At 41.1% G+C, this 17,040-nt stretch overlaps 1 protein-coding gene and 1 long non-coding RNA gene across 2 annotated transcripts; both read left to right on the forward strand.

Moving 5' to 3' along the window:
- Window positions 1-1,377: 1,377 nt before the first annotated feature.
- Window positions 1,378-1,615, forward strand: LOC114922707. The gene is made up of 2 exons (XR_003810466.1): window positions 1,378-1,482; window positions 1,579-1,615. It is a non-coding gene; the product is annotated as an uncharacterized LOC114922707 (long non-coding RNA).
- Window positions 1,616-1,776: 161 nt separating this feature from the next.
- Window positions 1,777-17,032, forward strand: LOC107289350 (guanine nucleotide-binding protein-like 3-like protein). The gene is made up of 15 exons (XM_029284519.1): window positions 1,777-1,797; window positions 1,889-1,903; window positions 2,958-3,062; window positions 3,247-3,363; window positions 5,098-5,181; window positions 5,310-5,445; window positions 6,165-6,268; window positions 7,881-8,025; window positions 9,557-9,644; window positions 10,698-10,875; window positions 12,365-12,507; window positions 12,961-13,097; window positions 13,859-13,998; window positions 15,328-15,499; window positions 16,280-17,032. Exons 1-15 carry the CDS (start codon window positions 1,777-1,779, stop codon window positions 16,345-16,347), a joined length of 1,653 nt encoding a protein of 550 aa, XP_029140352.1. The 3' UTR covers window positions 16,348-17,032.
- Window positions 17,033-17,040: the final 8 nt, after the last annotated feature.

The raw sequence follows: 17,040 nt of genomic DNA on the forward strand, positions 1-17,040 counted from the left end.
GGGGGGGGGGGGGGGGGGGGGAAATAAACGGGATCTTTGTAAACATTAGTTGTCGGGACTGATATTCCAACACGTGAATATTAGCTGGAGAAAACGGGACAATCTCAGGAAGAACTACCATTTGATTCTCCTGCTTTTTATAAGTTGGGTGTAAGATGCCAGAGGGAAGGGGGGGGGAAGGATTTACTATCATTGATCATGATCAGGCTCTTTGAAAATAAGATTTTCTTTATTCTCGCATTAATGTCTTGTTTTTTCTCTGAGACCTTAAGGCAACAGATACAGATAGGTTTCCTTTCACTTCACTTCTATCTAGAACAGTGTTTCTCAACCTTGACAATTTTAAGGCATGTGGACTTCAACTCCCAGAATTCCACAGCGCTGGCTGTGGAATTCTGGGAGTTGAAGTCCACATGCCTTAAAATTGTCAAGGTTGAGAAACACTGATCTAGAATAACCTTCTGTAAGGTAAATTGCGGGTTGCGATTTTAGCCTTAACAGCTGGTGAGCTTTCTGACCAAGTGGGAATTTGAATCGGGAAATCTAAATCCTCCATCCAAATCTAACACTTCTGTCATGGTGCCGCTACAGGTAGTCCTCGACTTATGACAATTGAGCCCAAACTTTCCATCACTAAGCAAGAAAGTATTTAAGTGAGTTTTGCCCCATGTTACGACCTTTCTTGCTACAGTTGTTAAGTGAATCACAACAGTTGTTAGTAAGGCGGTTGTTAAATGAATCTGGCTTCCCCACTGACTGCTTGTCAGAAGATTGCAAAAGGTAATCACGTGGCCCTGGGACACTGCAAACATTAGAAATACATGCTAGTTGCCAAGCATCTGAATGTTGATCATATAACCATGGGATTTTTGCACGTGGTCATAAGTAAGAAAAACAGCTGTATGTCACTTTTTTCAGTGATGTAACTTTGAACAGTTATTAAACAAATGGCTATAAGTTGAGGACTGCCTGTAGAGTCTTCTCAATTTCTACCATATGTCCCTCAAAGATCATAGGATGTCTATGGTTTTTTCTGGAGGTTACATGTGCCAGTATATTCCACCCATTTCCTTCTCATTACTTCATGTGGCAGAGGCAATACTGAAGGATTATGACCACTTGAAAACATGAGGTGTGAAAAGATAATTTAGGCTTGTAACTTTACACATCACATTAAACAATGATTTATGTAGCATAGCGGCTCGATTCATGTAATGCATTATGCCAAAATTAAATATTTATTACACTGATATGCTGCCCAACTGACAGTGATTCTGGGCAGCTTTCAGTTGTTATAATTTAGGATATTGTTAGGAGCAATCTACTCTATTAATTTGATGAGAAAACTACATAGACTAACTTTTCTCTTTTTTTCCCCAGGTCTTATTAATCAGGAGACAAAAAGGTGATTCAAAAACTAATGTTGGAAAGAAAAAGAGAGTCCTAATCCTCTTCCTACATTTAGCATCATGACCCGGCATAGTAAATATCTGCTTCAATTATTCCAATCTAATTGGAATTCTAAATGAGTAATCCTGTTTGCTTATCTCTGATTCCCCCTTTTTTTCTCTTTTGCAGAACAGAAAAAATCCAGCAAGAAATCCAAACATAGCAACGTAAGACAGAATCTTGAAAAAAAATGAGTTTTTGTGGTAGAGGTGACAGTGGGAATTGATGGGAGAGCAAGGCAAGCACCTTTGAATTTGATAGTGGAATGGTTGCTGGTTACATTAGTGAAGCAGAATTGTTTTAAACATAAGACACAGGGTTTGGGTGATGAATCAAAATGTAACCCAAGTATCTCCGTGTGCTTCCAGATGAAATTTTTATCATGCAAGCTGCCAATGATATGTTACCTTCTACCCGTAATTTGTGTTTTTCCTATTAGAGTATCAATTCTGCTGTAAGTAACTTTCAGATAAGGCAGACATGTCAAACACAGGGCCTGGGGGCCAGATGCGGCCTGCGAAGTGGTTTCATGTGGCCCGTAAAGCCATCCTGGAAATAGTGAGGGAATGGCCCCCGCTACCTTGGCCCTGGCCCTGGCTGTGTTTCTTGCCTGTTTTTCTCCCTCCCTCATCTCAAATATTTTCCCACCACTCTATACTTAAGGAAGGAAGGAAGGAAAGAAGGAGAGGGAGGATCTGAGGGAAGTCCTGCCTTAGTCCGGTCCTGCTGCCCTTTCACCATCCCCTTGCCCCCTCCTCCTGGCCTATCCTTGGGTCTCCCATCCTATTGCTAAGGAAGCTTTGGATACAAAGCCGGTTCTTCTCCCATGGAGAGGGAATGGGCCTCCCTCTGACTTTGCCCTCGTACCCATCATGAGCAACCTGGTTAAGGAGAGCAAGCACAGCAGCAGCAGCCTTGAGGAGGAGGTAATTGCAGCTGGGCGCCCCCTTGGGGAAGTGTGGCTGGGCTTGGTACCGTGGGTGCTTGAGGGCCAGGCTGGGCATTTGACCTCTGCTGCCCAGGGCTCCGGGCAGCCCCCCCATCCAGCCCCCCCCACATGGCCTGAGAGGAACGGTGAGGCTCCTCCAGTGGACCATGCCTTGGCACTTGCCCTGGTCCCACCCCCTTCTGCCAGAGACCCTCAGATCTATCCCACTCCTACCCAGGCCCCCACAGGCACCCTTGATGCGAATGATGTAGAGCTGGCCACGCCCACCCAGTAAGCCACACCCACTCCACGCCCACCCAGTAGGCCGCACCCACCCTGGCCACACCCCCCCCCCCAGGGCAACCGCAATGCTGATGCGGCCCTCAATGAAATTGAGTTTGACACCCCTGAGATAAGGAAATAACACCCCTGAGATAAGTTATTCTTTAGCAAAGGGAAAAGGGTCAAAAGATTATCAGCTGGAAAGGCAAGGATCTAGTATTGTTGTTCTCAGAGGTGATGAATATATGTAGCTTTATGTCTGCAATCGAATCCAGTGCAGTCTTTTTTCCTCTCATAGAAAAAAAAGGATACAAAACCACATAGGAAAAAAGATTCAGGAGTACCTCAACTGTCACGCTTCAAAGAACATGTCAAAAAGGAACTGGCCCTAAGGCAGAAAAGGGTAAGGTTAACCACGTGGGAGAACAGAGGCAAAGATGGGATTTTTAGGTACCTGAATTAATTTCCCTGCTCAGGGCTATGGAGTTTGGGATGGCATAGGAGTGATACCCATTACTGGAGCTATGAGACCTGTGCACCAGGGTTGCTAGCACCCCCTTAGCTGAAGATTGTGTCCATCTAACCAGGTGAAAGAAATGCAGGAGCGGCAACAAACGGCACGACAAAAGGAAATCAGCCGCTTTCGGAGCCTGGAAGGGTTGCAGAAGGATGCCTTGCACAGACAGCAGCTCTTTGAGCAGAAGGTAGCGAATCTAAGTTGGTAATCTTCCCTCATGGCACATATACCCAATCCAGTTGCAGGAAGTCTGGTTTGTCTATGCATCTTTGATAGAAGTTTTGATTGTCCCCTTCTTCTGGCTGTTCTTTTAAGCAGCTCAAATATATTGGTAGAGATATTCTGTACATTTCTGTAGCTGGTTAGACAAATGCTTATTTAAGTAGGAAAGAAGTACATCAAAATAACTATGAGGACCCCAGTTTTAGTTCTGGATTGATTTTTGATCATTTACACAGGATTTCTCACAAAGCGGACTACTGCAGGTCTATTTGGTGACACATCCAGACACGCTCGATAGGATTCAGTTCTTGGCACATATCAATGGGATTATAGCCTTAAGTGAATGAATTGTGTTGCAACTTTCTTCTCATTCGTTTTTACAAAAAGCCCAATACCAATTATTTCTACAAAAAGGCATAAAGCAAATCAGTTACTGAGTGGAAATTTCCATCTCTTGTCTGGCTATCCCATCCCCACTCCAAAAAGAAATTTTTTCAAGGTGCCGAAGGGCTATGAGTTGGCTGTTGCTAAGTTACAACAGACATCATAGGAGGAGAACTGTATTGGTCTAAGGTGGCAAAAAAATTACTCTGGCAACATCTTTTCCAATTGACAACTTTGATTAAAAGGCATAAGCTTTTGTGAACTTCATCAGATGCATAGAGTGACTAGACATGTCTTTTAATCAAAGTAGTTAGTCTGAAAAAGTGTCATCAGATTTCTAATTTTAAATTAGAGCACGTCTTCACCCCACTTTAAGCCAGAGGTAGAATTGGTTTAAAAATGGCAATGAGTTAATTTAGTAATGATTCTTACTCATACAATGCATATAATATGCTTAACAGTTCAAAACTAGTGATATTTTAGAATATCATGACATTTTAAAATTGCTGGTTGTTTCCTTTTGTACTTACTCATCTATGTTTTTCAAAGAATTTAATAAGAAAGAAATAATGATGAATGGCTTGCTTGTCTGTAAACTTTGTCTAAGAGAACAGCCTGGAGTTCCAGATCAATTTTTAAAAAAAGCGTATCAAGAAAGCAGTAGATAGGAAAGCATGATATTTCAAGGAGAGATTTCAAAATTCACAGTGTGCAAAGAACAGATATATTTTATGGGGGATGATTAAATAAATAGTTCTGTTTTCTAAATAACTTTAAAAAGGTGTTCTTGGAGAACAGAGTATTGCATTTTAAAAGGCCCCTATGGAAGATTCTATTCTGTCTATGTACAACTTGAGTAGAAATGCCTCCCCTAATAGGAAATGAATTTCTCGTACAGCAGCAATCAAATAATAGCTATTTTCTAGGCAGCAGTATAAGTACAAATGCAGCTAGGATGTACAATCTCACATTATGAAATTAAGGACACCGTACGTATTCTATTTTCCAGCAGTTGGAAAGCACGCAAATGCGAGTAGATAAATGGGTACCACTTCAGTGGGAAGGTAACAGCTTTCCATGCGCTTTAGCACATAGACACACCAGGTCACATGACCATGGAAGCATCTTTGGACCATGCTGGCTCCTTCGGCTAGGAAACAGAGATGAGCACCACCCTCTAGAATCAGACACAACTGGACAGGGGAAATCTTTGCCTTTTACCTATTTTCTAACTATGAGAACCTTTTCTGTGCCATCTGTCTTGTGGAATTTTAATTCCATCCCTTTGGCCATGTGAATAATCTTCTTCCCACAGGAGATGGATCTGAAGCAATTGGCCAAACATGCCCTACTGGAAAAAGACAGCTCTTGCAAGGCGTATTACAAAGAGTTCAGGAAGGTCAGTGAAGATGAATGTGACTTGATACTTTTAGCACCAAGAAAAATAGAGCTGTGCATGGTGAGGCTTCTGTTGGGTTGGGTTGGGTTGGATCAGTGTTGGATACTCCAGTTCTTTGCTCTCTCCAGGTAATTGAAGCAGCTGATGTGATCTTGGAAGTCCTTGATGCTCGGGATCCTCAAGGTTGCCGATGCCCCCAGGTTGAAGAAGCAGTGGTGCAGGCTGGAACCGACAAGAGATTGGTTTTGGTGTTGAATAAAATAGGTAAGTAGCAAGACTAGGTTCTTTGTGGAAAGGAAGTGAAGCCATATGTGATTCAAGAATACGAGATTAGACCTTTTCNTTAGACCTTTTCTTATTAAGGGTTTCTCTCTACAGATTCAAATTCTGCACCGAAGGCATCTGGGAAATATACTTGAAATAAAGTGTTGAATTACATTGGCTTATTTTGCAGTTACTTTGCTTCAATTCAGGAATCGTTGCAATCATGACTTAATTCAGGGTTTGGGTGGTAGAGGGTAGAGTGGGGGGAAAATCACTCAGAAGTTTGCTAGATACTGCATTTGGCCTCAACTAACTGTAGAAGATTTTTTTTGTTGCTTTTATGCTTTTTGTTCATGGTTCATTCATTCACAATGACAGTTAAGATAAGTGACCAGATATCGATTGTCTTTCCATGATTATTGGATAAGTGACTTGGATATTCTAGTCCACATTAATAGTATTGACTCTTAAGTAGAAGATGGTCATGATTATTTTGAAATCAGCTTGTGTCTGGGGAATTGAGGATGTTATTGCTTAGCCTTCTGGGTGATCTATCTGCAGAGCATGAAAGGATTACAATTTTGAAACACACAAGATTTTGAAAGGTAACTTGTGTACCTTTGGGATACAAAAGAGCAGGTGTGGCCCCAGTGAACTGGCAGCAAAGTGATTTTTTTTTTTAAGGACACCTTCATTTTCTCAATCTATTCCTGATCCAGATCTGGTATCTAAAGAGATCGTTGCAAAATGGCTGAAGTATCTGAGGAATGAATTTCCTACAGTGGCCTTTAAATCCTCCACTCAGCAACAGAGCAAAAACCTGGTAGGTGATGCATGGCTGCAATGAATTAATGACATTTTACATTTTTTATTGGAGGTCACTTTGAGAATGGGATGGAAATGGGCAATGTGCTACTTATTACACCCCTTGACAGTGCCCATGCATCTCCAAAATTAAATTAAAAACTCCTGACATGTAGCAAGACCTCCTGCAAGAATGTGAAACTCACATAAAACTGCCGAAACCTAGCAAGATTTCTGCATTGGTGATTTCTGCATTAGCCCAGATCTTTGGGGGTTTAGAAGTCTTGTGAAAGTCTAGCTGTTAAGTATTTGTTTTATGAAATTTATACTAAACAAATATTAATGTATTTTAATGTTATATTTCATTTTCCTTTTATAGAGTGTAAGGTATATTGGTTTGGCCCTTCTTTTGAATGTGATCTGTTTGTGGCCCCTCCCTTAGAGTTGGCTATTGTAGAAAGACGTTATGGGGTCCACCTTTTATTCAGAGTAGATTTGGCTGTGATGGCAGTCCAATACCTGATCTTTATACAGTGAGATTTAGATGGCAGAAAGAGATTGGTGGGTTTTGGGAGATGGGAAACACTGATTTAAGATGTTTGAAAACAGAGTGGATGATAATCGATGATTTTTATTAAAAAAAAATGAATTTTTTTCATTTAAATCTGATTTTTTTATTTTTATCAAATTTATTTTAATAAAATGCTTTTGGAGTAAAAATCTATCTAAATATACTTTTCTATTTAAGATTCATTAATAATTTAGTTTATTCGGCATGAAATGGAGCTTAGTTATGTAGCATGGGGCTGTATATTCTGCAATATTTACATTTTTGGTAAACTCATTCAATGAATCCAAGCTCTGCAAGCTGAGATAACATGCACTGCATTGATGCATTCACACAATTTCACAGTAACCATGAGATAAATCATAAAACAAAGTTCAGGAATATTCCTTTATCCCATTGTTTTGCAAAGCTAAACTGTATGATTGTTTGAAGAGAAATGCATCTGTAACAGGCTCTAAGTGTTTTAATTAAATAAAAGAATTTGAGTAGTTTTCCAACTATGTGTGATTAACCTGTTAACCTAAAATCGGTTCTGATATCGCTGTTTTACTAACCTGACAGCTTATTATTCTAAATAGGAAACCTTCATTTTGTTTGCAAATAATAATATTAAAGATTCTAACTACCAGCAAGAATGAGTCCTTACATTTAAAGAGCACCTGTCATTTCAGATCCATCATGGCAGCGCCTGTTAGTGGGCATCCACTCACCTGCTGCCCGCCACATCCCTCACCTTGTTGTGTCACTGCCGCATCACCAGCCGTCCCATTAAGTGAGTGGGACTGTTGGTGAGTCAACAGCGGGTCAGAGGAGGAGCCACTGCGGGACAGAGATGACAGTTGCTCTTTAAAAAATTATGATTTAAATCTAGTTGATTTAAATCAAGCCTTTTTACTACCGTGGTGATTTAAATCATGGTTTAAATTGTGGTTTAAATCAACTTGATTTAAATCAAATCCACCCTGTTTGAAAAAGATTTTATAATATTTGGGAACATTTTATGATTGGTACATCAAAAGTAAGAGCCGGGGGCATTAAGCAATAATTCCTTTCTCCCCTTTAGCAACAGAGCCATGTCCCAGTAACCCGAGCGTCAAGTGATTTGCTCGGCAGTGCAGCCTGTGTTGGGGCAGATTGCCTCATGAAGGTGCTTGCAAACTATTGCCGGAATCAGGATGTCAGAACAACAGTCACCGTTGGAGTTGTGGGTATGTAGCCTGCCTCTATTTGAGGGGTGGACAAAGTGAAAGAACAGCTTTCTTCAGCGTGACAGCTTCCAAAATGAGGAAGCTGCAACTCCTGGAATTCCTGCATATGCTGGGAATTCTGGGAGTTGCAGTCACAGGATACCTGGGGGAAAGTTAGCTTACTGTCGTCCTTGCCTTGTCTGTCTCCAGCTGACTTGGTAGGGTAAATTGGGAAATGTTCTCCATTTTTACTTTGCAGTAGCTAGATAGAATCCTAGCAGCTATCTTTCCAAATGCAGGAGGGTCCTTTGGCCTTGGATGAAACCCAGTGGCCCTTCTGTCATTCTGGGAGTTGAAGCCAAGAGATAGCTGGGCCTGTAATTCAAACAGGGAAGAATTCTAGCTGGGGAAGTGGTGTTGCCCACAAATAGTATTAGCAATAGCACTTAGACTTATATACCGCTTCATAGTGCTCTATAGCCCTCTCTAAGTGGTTTACAGAGTCCCCAACAATCTGGGTGCTCATTTTACCGATCTCAGACTCAACCTTTAGCCCAGTGTTTCTCAACCTTGACAATTTTAAGGCATGTGGACTTCAACTCCCAGAATTCCACAGCCAGCAATGCTGGCTGTGGAATTCTGGAAGTTGAAGTCCACATGCCTTAAAATTGTCAAGGTTGAGAAACACTGCTTTAGCCGCTCAGAATCGAACTCCTGGAGTGAGCAGTGAATAAGCCTGCAATACTGCATTCTAACCACTGTGCTACCAGGGCTCTTTTACCATGAGAGGAAAGAAAGAGGCTCGTGAGGGAAGATTTAAGATCCCAGGGTCCTCAGCTTCCTTGGAACCTTTACACCAGGCTTCACCAACTACAGAGATCGATGATTTGAAGTTTACAGGCCGTGGAATTGCCCGTTTTGGGGAAGTTTCTTTTAGGTAGTTGGTGATGATAGATGTGAACCCTAACAGCTTTTCTTCTACTTTTTAGTCCAGAGGAAAAAGATGGTGGGAGTTATTGGTAATGCAATTTTCTTGTGTAGAATGCAAAAGAAACAGTTTAGTGCAGTGGTTCTCAACCTGTGGGTCGGGACCCCATTTGGGGTCGATCGACCATTTCACGGGGGTCGCCAAGCAAGGCGACCCATTTTTTTTGTCCATTTTTTTCCCCTTTTCCGGCGGGTGCCTTACCTCCCTTGGGCTGGGCCAGCTGGTGGTCGGCCTGCTCCGTCTCTGCCGCTTGCCAGCTATGCCTCGGCCGGCGCAGGGGGCGGAACCACGCATGCACGGCGCTCCCGGGCAGGGAAAGTCCTCGACTTACGACCGGCTGGGTAGTCCTCGACTTACGACCGGTTTAGTCCTCGACTTACAACCGGTTTAGTCCTCGACTTACAACCGGTTTAGTCCTCGACTTACGACCGGTTGGGGTTGCGGCATTAAAAAGGTTGAGAACCACTGGTTTAGTGGAAGGTAGCAGTGACTTGTGTGGGAGCAATCGCCAGAAAGGAAATGTGCTTGCTGATGGGTTGCCTGTCTCTATGTCCCTGACTCCAGGCTTCCCAAATGTTGGCAAAAGCAGCTTGATCAACAGCTTGAAGAGGAACCGAGCTTGCAATACTGGTGCCATTCCTGGCATCACCAAGTATGTGCCCAAGCCGAGGTGCTAATTAGAAGTGAGGCATCAGATCTGAGGTGCTGGGTAGTCAACCGAGTTCCCCCTTTTTTCATTTTAAATCAAGGAAGGCTATGGGAGGCCTGTGGTCCTGCTTTGGAGATATCAAAATTGACAGATTCCTTTATTATTTATCTCCCAGTCATAGGAAAGAGAGTTTTTCCTTTGATAACATTCTGCGGAACTGGATGTACTTGGCATGAGTGATAGTACCTAGAATTATTTAGTTTTATTAGCATATAATTTGGGGCTTGGTAGGCCAGAGGTGGTTTGGGATTGTAAAATAAAAAGCACTCTCTTCTGTACAAGACACAGAGTACTTTGCTCACTACTTTATGTATTATTCTAATCCATAAGATGACTTAATTTGTGTTTGTTCATCAGTATTTTGGATGAACCTAACCCTTACCCAGCTGTAAATTATACTTTTTGTCTTAGAACTTGTGAATTGAACCAGCAGTGTGGTTGAATACATAACTCATGATAATGAAATAATGATATTTAGCAGTGGCTAAATATCATATGTGAGCTTAGCCACTTGCTGCCCATTGGTTTATTTTACCAGCTTTCCCTGGTTTTGAAGAGGCGTACGTTTATTTACATTCCCCAAAAGAGAAAAAAAGCCCACAAGTCTCAAAGCACATATGCATTTGAAATAATGATTCGTGAAAAGACAGTGACTGGCCAGCCTTCTTAAAAATATCTGTTGACTAAATAGGTTTACCATCTTCCCTTCCCTCCCAACCCCTTTTCTCCTGAAGCTCATAGGAGATGCAGATTGATAAAGACACTGAAGATAAACATTCCAGGAAGGCAGGGGCATTACATAAGAACTGTTGTGAGAAAGAAATGATCTGTCTTCCTAGAAGTCTAAAATTTTAATTTCTGGTCAGGTTGTTTTAGTTTTTGGACAACAAAGGAATATAAAACGACGTTTTAGAAAATTAACTTTATAGGTGGAAAGGCTGGCATTTGAAATGATTGCTCCCATTTATTTATCCCTCCCCCCCTTCCCCCCCTTAGGTCTCTGCAAGAAGTGCAGCTGGACAAGCACATAAAACTCTTAGATTGTCCAGGGATTGTCATGGCTTCTCCCACTTCAGATGCTGCCATGATTCTGCGAAACTGTATCAGAATAGAACAACTGGCAGATCCCGTGAGTCCAGTGGAGGCCATCTTGAAACGATGCAACAAGCAGCAGGTATGAGTGATCTTGAAAGAATGAACAGAGCATGTGGAGGTGAGAATAACTGGAAGATTACAAAGGTGGGGCTTGAGAATCCCAAGCTTTTTTCAGAGACTACAAAAACGTTATAGCAAAAATAATGGTTCTGAGATAAAGAACTATAAATCTAAAGAATTTTAATGGTGCTAATTTGGATGAAGCTCCTTTTCCCCTTGAAATCACATTTTAAAAGGATGAATCTGCTTGATAAATGACATGTCTTCAAAAGGACTTTGGCCAAGGATCCTAATTTGGGTTCTTTAAATTGTCACCCTTTGGCTAGATTCACACAAGACTCTACACTAATACATGGTTGTTTGGTTTGTGGTTTGGTATGTTGGGCAATCTCAGGGGTAGGAGTTAATTCACTAAACCGTGGTTCAGTTAGACCTGAAGCAACATAGCTTTAAATTGCTATTGGTGTTGCTTTTGCTGCAAAATCTGATCCTGCCCATTATTTGGGAGTTTAAAAAAAACAAACCTAGCAGAAGGCATTAAGTGGATCATTCATGTTTAATTGGGCAACCCTTTTAAGGAATGTGCATGTTATTGGCATTTTAATACCAATAGTGCTTACAAAAGATATGTGGCAGATAACAATTTAGCAGAGGTATGCTCCTTTCACATAATAGGACATGTTGTTCTTGTGGCATGTACAAGAGCTAAGTTTTTCTTAACAACAACAACAACAACAACAAGTTGGAAGGTACCTTGGAGGTCATCTAGTCCAACCCCCTGCTCAGACAGGAAACCCTATACCATTTCAGACAAATGGCCGTCCAGTCTCTTCTTAAAAACTTCCAGTGTTGGAGCATTCACAGCTTCTGGAGGCAGGTTGTTCCACTGGTTAATTGTTCTAACTGTCAGGAAATTTCTCCTTAGTTCTAGATTGCTTCTCACTTTGGTTAGTTTCCATCTGTTGCTTCTTGTCCTGCCTTCAGGTTTCTTCAATACATATGTAGCTTTATACATAATTTGGAGGTTTTTAAATGTATCAGAAAGTTTTCGCCCACTGAAATGTGTACTTGAAATGGATATTATTCAGTTCTACTTGTGCACTCAGGAGTCAGCTTCACTGTACTCACGGTACTTCTTCCAAAGTAAACTGCAGCCACAGTTGACCACCCTGTTTTAAAAATGAGTAGCAAATAATTAAACTCTAATTCCGTTTGGGCTGATTTGGTTTTGGCAGTTTTCAAAAATCACCCATTGAAATTTTACAGCACTTCTGAAATGCAATTTCTTTCCAATATCTGGGCAGAGGGAAGAAGAGGGTATCATCACATTGTTGCTCTGCCCAGTGCAATCTTTGCCTGATAACTAAATAATAAGTCCAGCTGTTAAAAACCTGACCTCTCTCTTGAGATGTAGGTAAATAGAATTGGTGGGTTGGGTAAGAAAACTTTAATCAAGAAAACTTCTAATTCTCATCTCTTTCTCCTCCTTAAATTTCCTCTTCCTAAAGATTATGCAGCATTTCAGCGTGCCAGATTTTCAGAACACCACGGAGTTCCTGGCATATCTGGCCAAGCGACAGGGCAAGCTGAAAAAAGGAGGAATACCAGACCATGAGAAGGCTGCCAAAGCCGTGCTCAATGACTGGACTAGGTGAGTGGAAGATAGGACCTTTTTTAAAAAAAAGAACAAAGATCTAGGGCTTTTTGCAGGAACTGTCTTTGATGTAAGCCTCTTTCTTCCTTTCTCTTTGTCTTACTCACCTGGCAGCTCTAATTCAAGTGGGAATTGAAATCAGAGAAAGAAGAAAATGATAGGAATTATTGCAATAGTTCAGTATGGTATTTTGGGGGAGTGGGCGGTAGGAAGCTTTTCCTATAAAGCTTGGGTCAACAACATGGCCATCCTTTCCCCACGATGCCCCAACATTTAATTTATGCAGTAGTCAAAACCTTGCCCAGGGTCATGCAACTTGGGCCACTCTCTGTCTATCTCGGGTTTGTGGCCTGAAAAGTTATCGATCCTCGCTATAAAACCTGCACTCTGTGAGAGAGGTGGGCGGTCTCTAAATATGGTGAATAACTATTGTACTTTTGTTTCTTCTAGTGGAAAAATCAGCTATTTCACACATCCGCCTGAGACACACACACTTCCTACTCACATCAGTGCTGAGATTGTGACGGAGATGGGCAAAGCCTTTGATTTTGAGGCACTGGAGCAGGAGAATGAGAAGGCTTTGGCTAGTAAGTGGTTGGGAAAACGGGACTGCTTTCCACAAGATTTGGCCACCATACAATGTTTGTTTTGCCAATCTTTCCTTTGACCAACAGGAGTTTGATACTCAGCCCAACAGCTGTTTTTATAATACAATACATGCCATCCCTTCTGCAAGAGGCTGACAAAAATGGAGAACATTCTGTAGCCTCCGCCGGTCTCAGATATGTCTATTCTGCAATTCAGCATAATTCTCCGCATTCTTTCAAGAACAGAGTACCTGTCCAATTATGTAATAATGCTGTGGCGATCTAATTATAAAAAGCTGCAGTGTGTGAGGTGTTCTGATATATCGGTTACTGGGATCCTCTTCAAACAGCTATTTCTTTCCCATCATTTCTCCTTCCCTTTTGTAAAAGCTGTTGTGCCTTTCTCAGTTCTCTCCAACCTTCCTCTATCTTCTTCTTTTTCTTTGATTTGTTAGAATAGGTATAACTGAACATAGAATCTCCCACCAAATCCAATAGGATATAGTTTTCATTTCTTTCCCTCATCCTGTATCTGTGGTCCCATGATAAGTTAAGCCATATTTATATAACTAGAGTTTTGTTGACCTGTAAACTATATTGACAATGATTTATGACTCAGGATGGATTTGTTCATTCAGCTGGCCTAGCATGTGTAGTGTGAAGGAAACAGATTGAATTCTACTCCTTGCTTTAAGCCTCTTTTCACTAAAAAATGACTATAATTTAAGAACTCTGGATGATGTATATTTTTTTTTTGATAGACTTAATCTCTGGTCCTGTGGGTATCTCCTTGGAGGGTTCAGGCCTAACCCGTGGGGCAGAAATTGAAATGGCTGAGGAAGAAGGGCTGCATATTACAGAAAAGGAGGCGACTAAGATGGAAGAAGATGAGAATGATGAAGTATGTGCCCCAGCCTTTTTGGTGGTTTATGGACTACCATTTTGGCAAGCATCCAGGCTCTGGCAATTCTAAATAATAGGCACTGAATATAAAACCATCTAAGGGGGGGGACATTATCTTAAGGTATACTTGTTCTTGTATAAGGTATTTAATTACAATTTCAATATCAAATTTCAAGGCTGCCTGATTCCTTGATGACTCTAGGCAGCTTATAGATGAAAGAAAAACCATACATATAAAAAAGTACATGGCTGATCAAAAGAACACATAACCTAACTAAAACAAGATGAAGCTGAAGGAGTCTCCACAACCATATTTTCCCAAAAGCTAGGAGAACCACCAGATTTCAGACAAAAAAATCCTTTTTCCATAGATGCCATTTGAATCATTGTAACAGAAAGCTTGTAAAAACATACTGAAGGATGATTTTGCCATTACCTTTTAGAATGATTTTATAATGCATGCTAACTGGAGATTAGAAGTCTAGAGAGCACTTTCCTGAGAAATTCAGAATATTTGTCCTGATAAGAAAAAAAAGTTGAGGAAGATTTATAAAATGGAGCTAAAAGACCATCAGTATTTGAAACAGGAAAAAAAGGACTGGATCTTCTGCAAAAACATTTCTCAGGATGTTCTCGTCCCCTTTTCTTGTCAGGTTTGGCAAATTAAATCTTAAAATCATAAAACCCAGTAGCCAGATCAACAGGCCTGGAATTTTACCTTGGGGTGTCAATTGTGTAGAAAACACTAAAGCATTGCTGTGTTTTGGTGAGCAATAGGGCAAATTGAAAGAGTAAATCTCAGCCCTCACATAAATTGAGACAAGCACTGACAGTTAATAGAATAGAGAATTCTTGCTTTCACAAAACATCGAAGACCTGGGTGGTTGTTTTTTTTGCTCCAGGCACTGAATTGAGAGCATTTGTGAACCTGTTTGGGTTGTTGAATTGTTTCTAGTGCTATTTGCTTTATGCCTTATGTTTGCTTATAACATCCTAGTGTTGTCTTAATACCCTGAGTCACTTATTTCAAAGAGAGCAGCCCAGGCTGAGTTATGTCTTTAATGTCAAATTATTTTATGACAAGTTGAGTATTTGCTTCTCCTTCTAGAGTTACATACAACTCAAGAATTTTAACTTTGATGGCTTGCACTGCTGTATCTCCTTATTTTGTTTATAGACGTGCTGTATTTGTACATTTGATCCAATTGAACTCTTTCCTGTTTTTTTATGCTGGTCACTATCAAGAGGGCAGCTATATAAATAAATACATTTTGGGGGCCTGTTCAAAAAAGTGAGGCATTCTTCCTCTTCTTCTTCTTCCCTTTAGCTTGGCCCAATGACTATAGAGCTGAAGTCCAAGAGCAAGACTTTAACAGAAGCAGCCAAAGCAGTGCCCAGAGCACCTGATTTGGGGGAGATCTCAGCCTTGGACCCTCTGCATCAAGGGCAAGGCCTCCGGGCGGCAAGCAAGAAACGCAGAAAACGTCAGAAGCGAGCAGGTGGGGGAGCCGGTTTTCTACTTAACCCCCATTGCGATTTCATTGGGGGGGTGTTAGTCATTTCTCGGCATCATTTTCCCCGTCTGATGATACTGTGCCCCTCTTGAGGCTGTGTAGCTTAATGACCCTGCTTGGGTGTAGAGGGAAGAGGGAATGGCCTTGAAGGATAAATGGGGCCTGAGCCCAGGCCAAAAAAGTAACTTGAGTAGATGTCTGAGACAGGGCCCTCCCTAATTTAAACAAAAATAAAGGGAAGGAGGAGGAGACTTACTTAGACTTGCAAGATTCTGTTACATTAAAAAGTAGTATTAATTTATACGTCATTGGTTCCTTAATCTGGTCTGCCTTGAAGGGCTGACAATGGATCGTGATTTCCCCAATAACCTCTTTTCCCCTCACAGAGAACAGTAAGGAAATCATATTCGGAAAAACCAAGTTCCTTGGTTTGTTCATTTCTTTCTCTTTAAAGGGAAAGGTTCATAAACTTTGTCATCTGTAACTACTAATTGTGGTGTTTCTTGCCCCCATTTTTATGGAAGTAGCAATCATAAAGGAGTTCGGCTTAATAATAAAACACTGCCCAACTGTTTTAAAAAGCAGAGAGGGCTATTTAATTCAAGAGTGACTTCTTCCCATATGTACTTAACTATAATGGGCTTTTTTTTTCTATTTTTGTCAAATGCCTGTACACGGAGCAACAGGGCTTCCCTCTTACCTGCGTATTTTTGAAAACTCGCAAAAACAGTTCAGATTCTAATCCCATGTCGCCTTTCTCCACAGACAAAATTGCAACCAAACTATCTGCAAGCCTGACAGCAGCCATGAATTTCAGCTTGAAGGATGACTGAGGAAAATTGGATGCTGGGCTGCTATTGATCTACCTCAGGAAGACTGTTTCAGCATGGCACACCCGTAGGAGAAAGAAGTTCCCATCATACCCATGCATCATTGTGGAACGGATCTCTGCAGGCCTAGGAAGAACTAATGAGCTATTTTGCCAAGAAAGTTTATTGAACAGGTTAAAATCAGACTGTTAAAATAAGGGTGTAATTGCATTAACATTGTCTCAGATCTGGCTCTTAATATTACAGCGGATTTACAGAAAAGAAAAGTCCCGTTCCAACTCAGTCTCAAGTGTCTTCAGTGCCAGATTCGATTGAACAGAGGCACATGCAGAGGTGTTAGTTCGGCTCTTCTAAAAGAGCATACAGGAATGCCGTTCTTGAGAACAGTGACTCGGGGACACTTCCCTTCTAGTCAGAGCTGCAAAAAGGAGGAGGTTACTGGGCCAAATCGTGTCTGGGGAGAAATTCTAGAGTTAATTAAAATTAATTTAAAAAAACCTCTTTGTAACCGTGTCTACCTATTGATCTATTTTCTTGTCAACCAGGGACTGAACATTAAAAATAGCTAGATTAAGAATATGAGGCAGGCCATATCAAACCCAGGCAATGATAATATCTGGCTGAACTCTTTAATATCTTTAAAGATTTTTTAGGCTACTCGGAGAAAATCAAATAAAGGAATCATATGTCCCAGAT

Source organism: Protobothrops mucrosquamatus, unplaced genomic scaffold, assembly GCF_001527695.2.
Source record: "Protobothrops mucrosquamatus isolate PMUCROS unplaced genomic scaffold, P.Mucros_1.0 scaffold679, whole genome shotgun sequence".
Lineage (NCBI taxonomy): Eukaryota > Metazoa > Chordata > Lepidosauria > Squamata > Viperidae > Protobothrops > Protobothrops mucrosquamatus.

Bases quoted from the DNA above. Each gene is read 5' to 3' on its own strand.
- LOC107289350 (XM_029284519.1), top strand. From the start codon at position 1,777: ATGAATCAAAATGTAACCCAA. The intron at 5,182-5,309 runs GTCAGTGAAGAT...TGCTCTCTCCAG, and splicing joins ATTACAAAGAGTTCAGGAAG to GTAATTGAAGCAGCTGATGT. The intron at 8,026-9,556 runs GTATGTAGCCTG...CCCTGACTCCAG, and splicing joins AGTCACCGTTGGAGTTGTGG to GCTTCCCAAATGTTGGCAAA.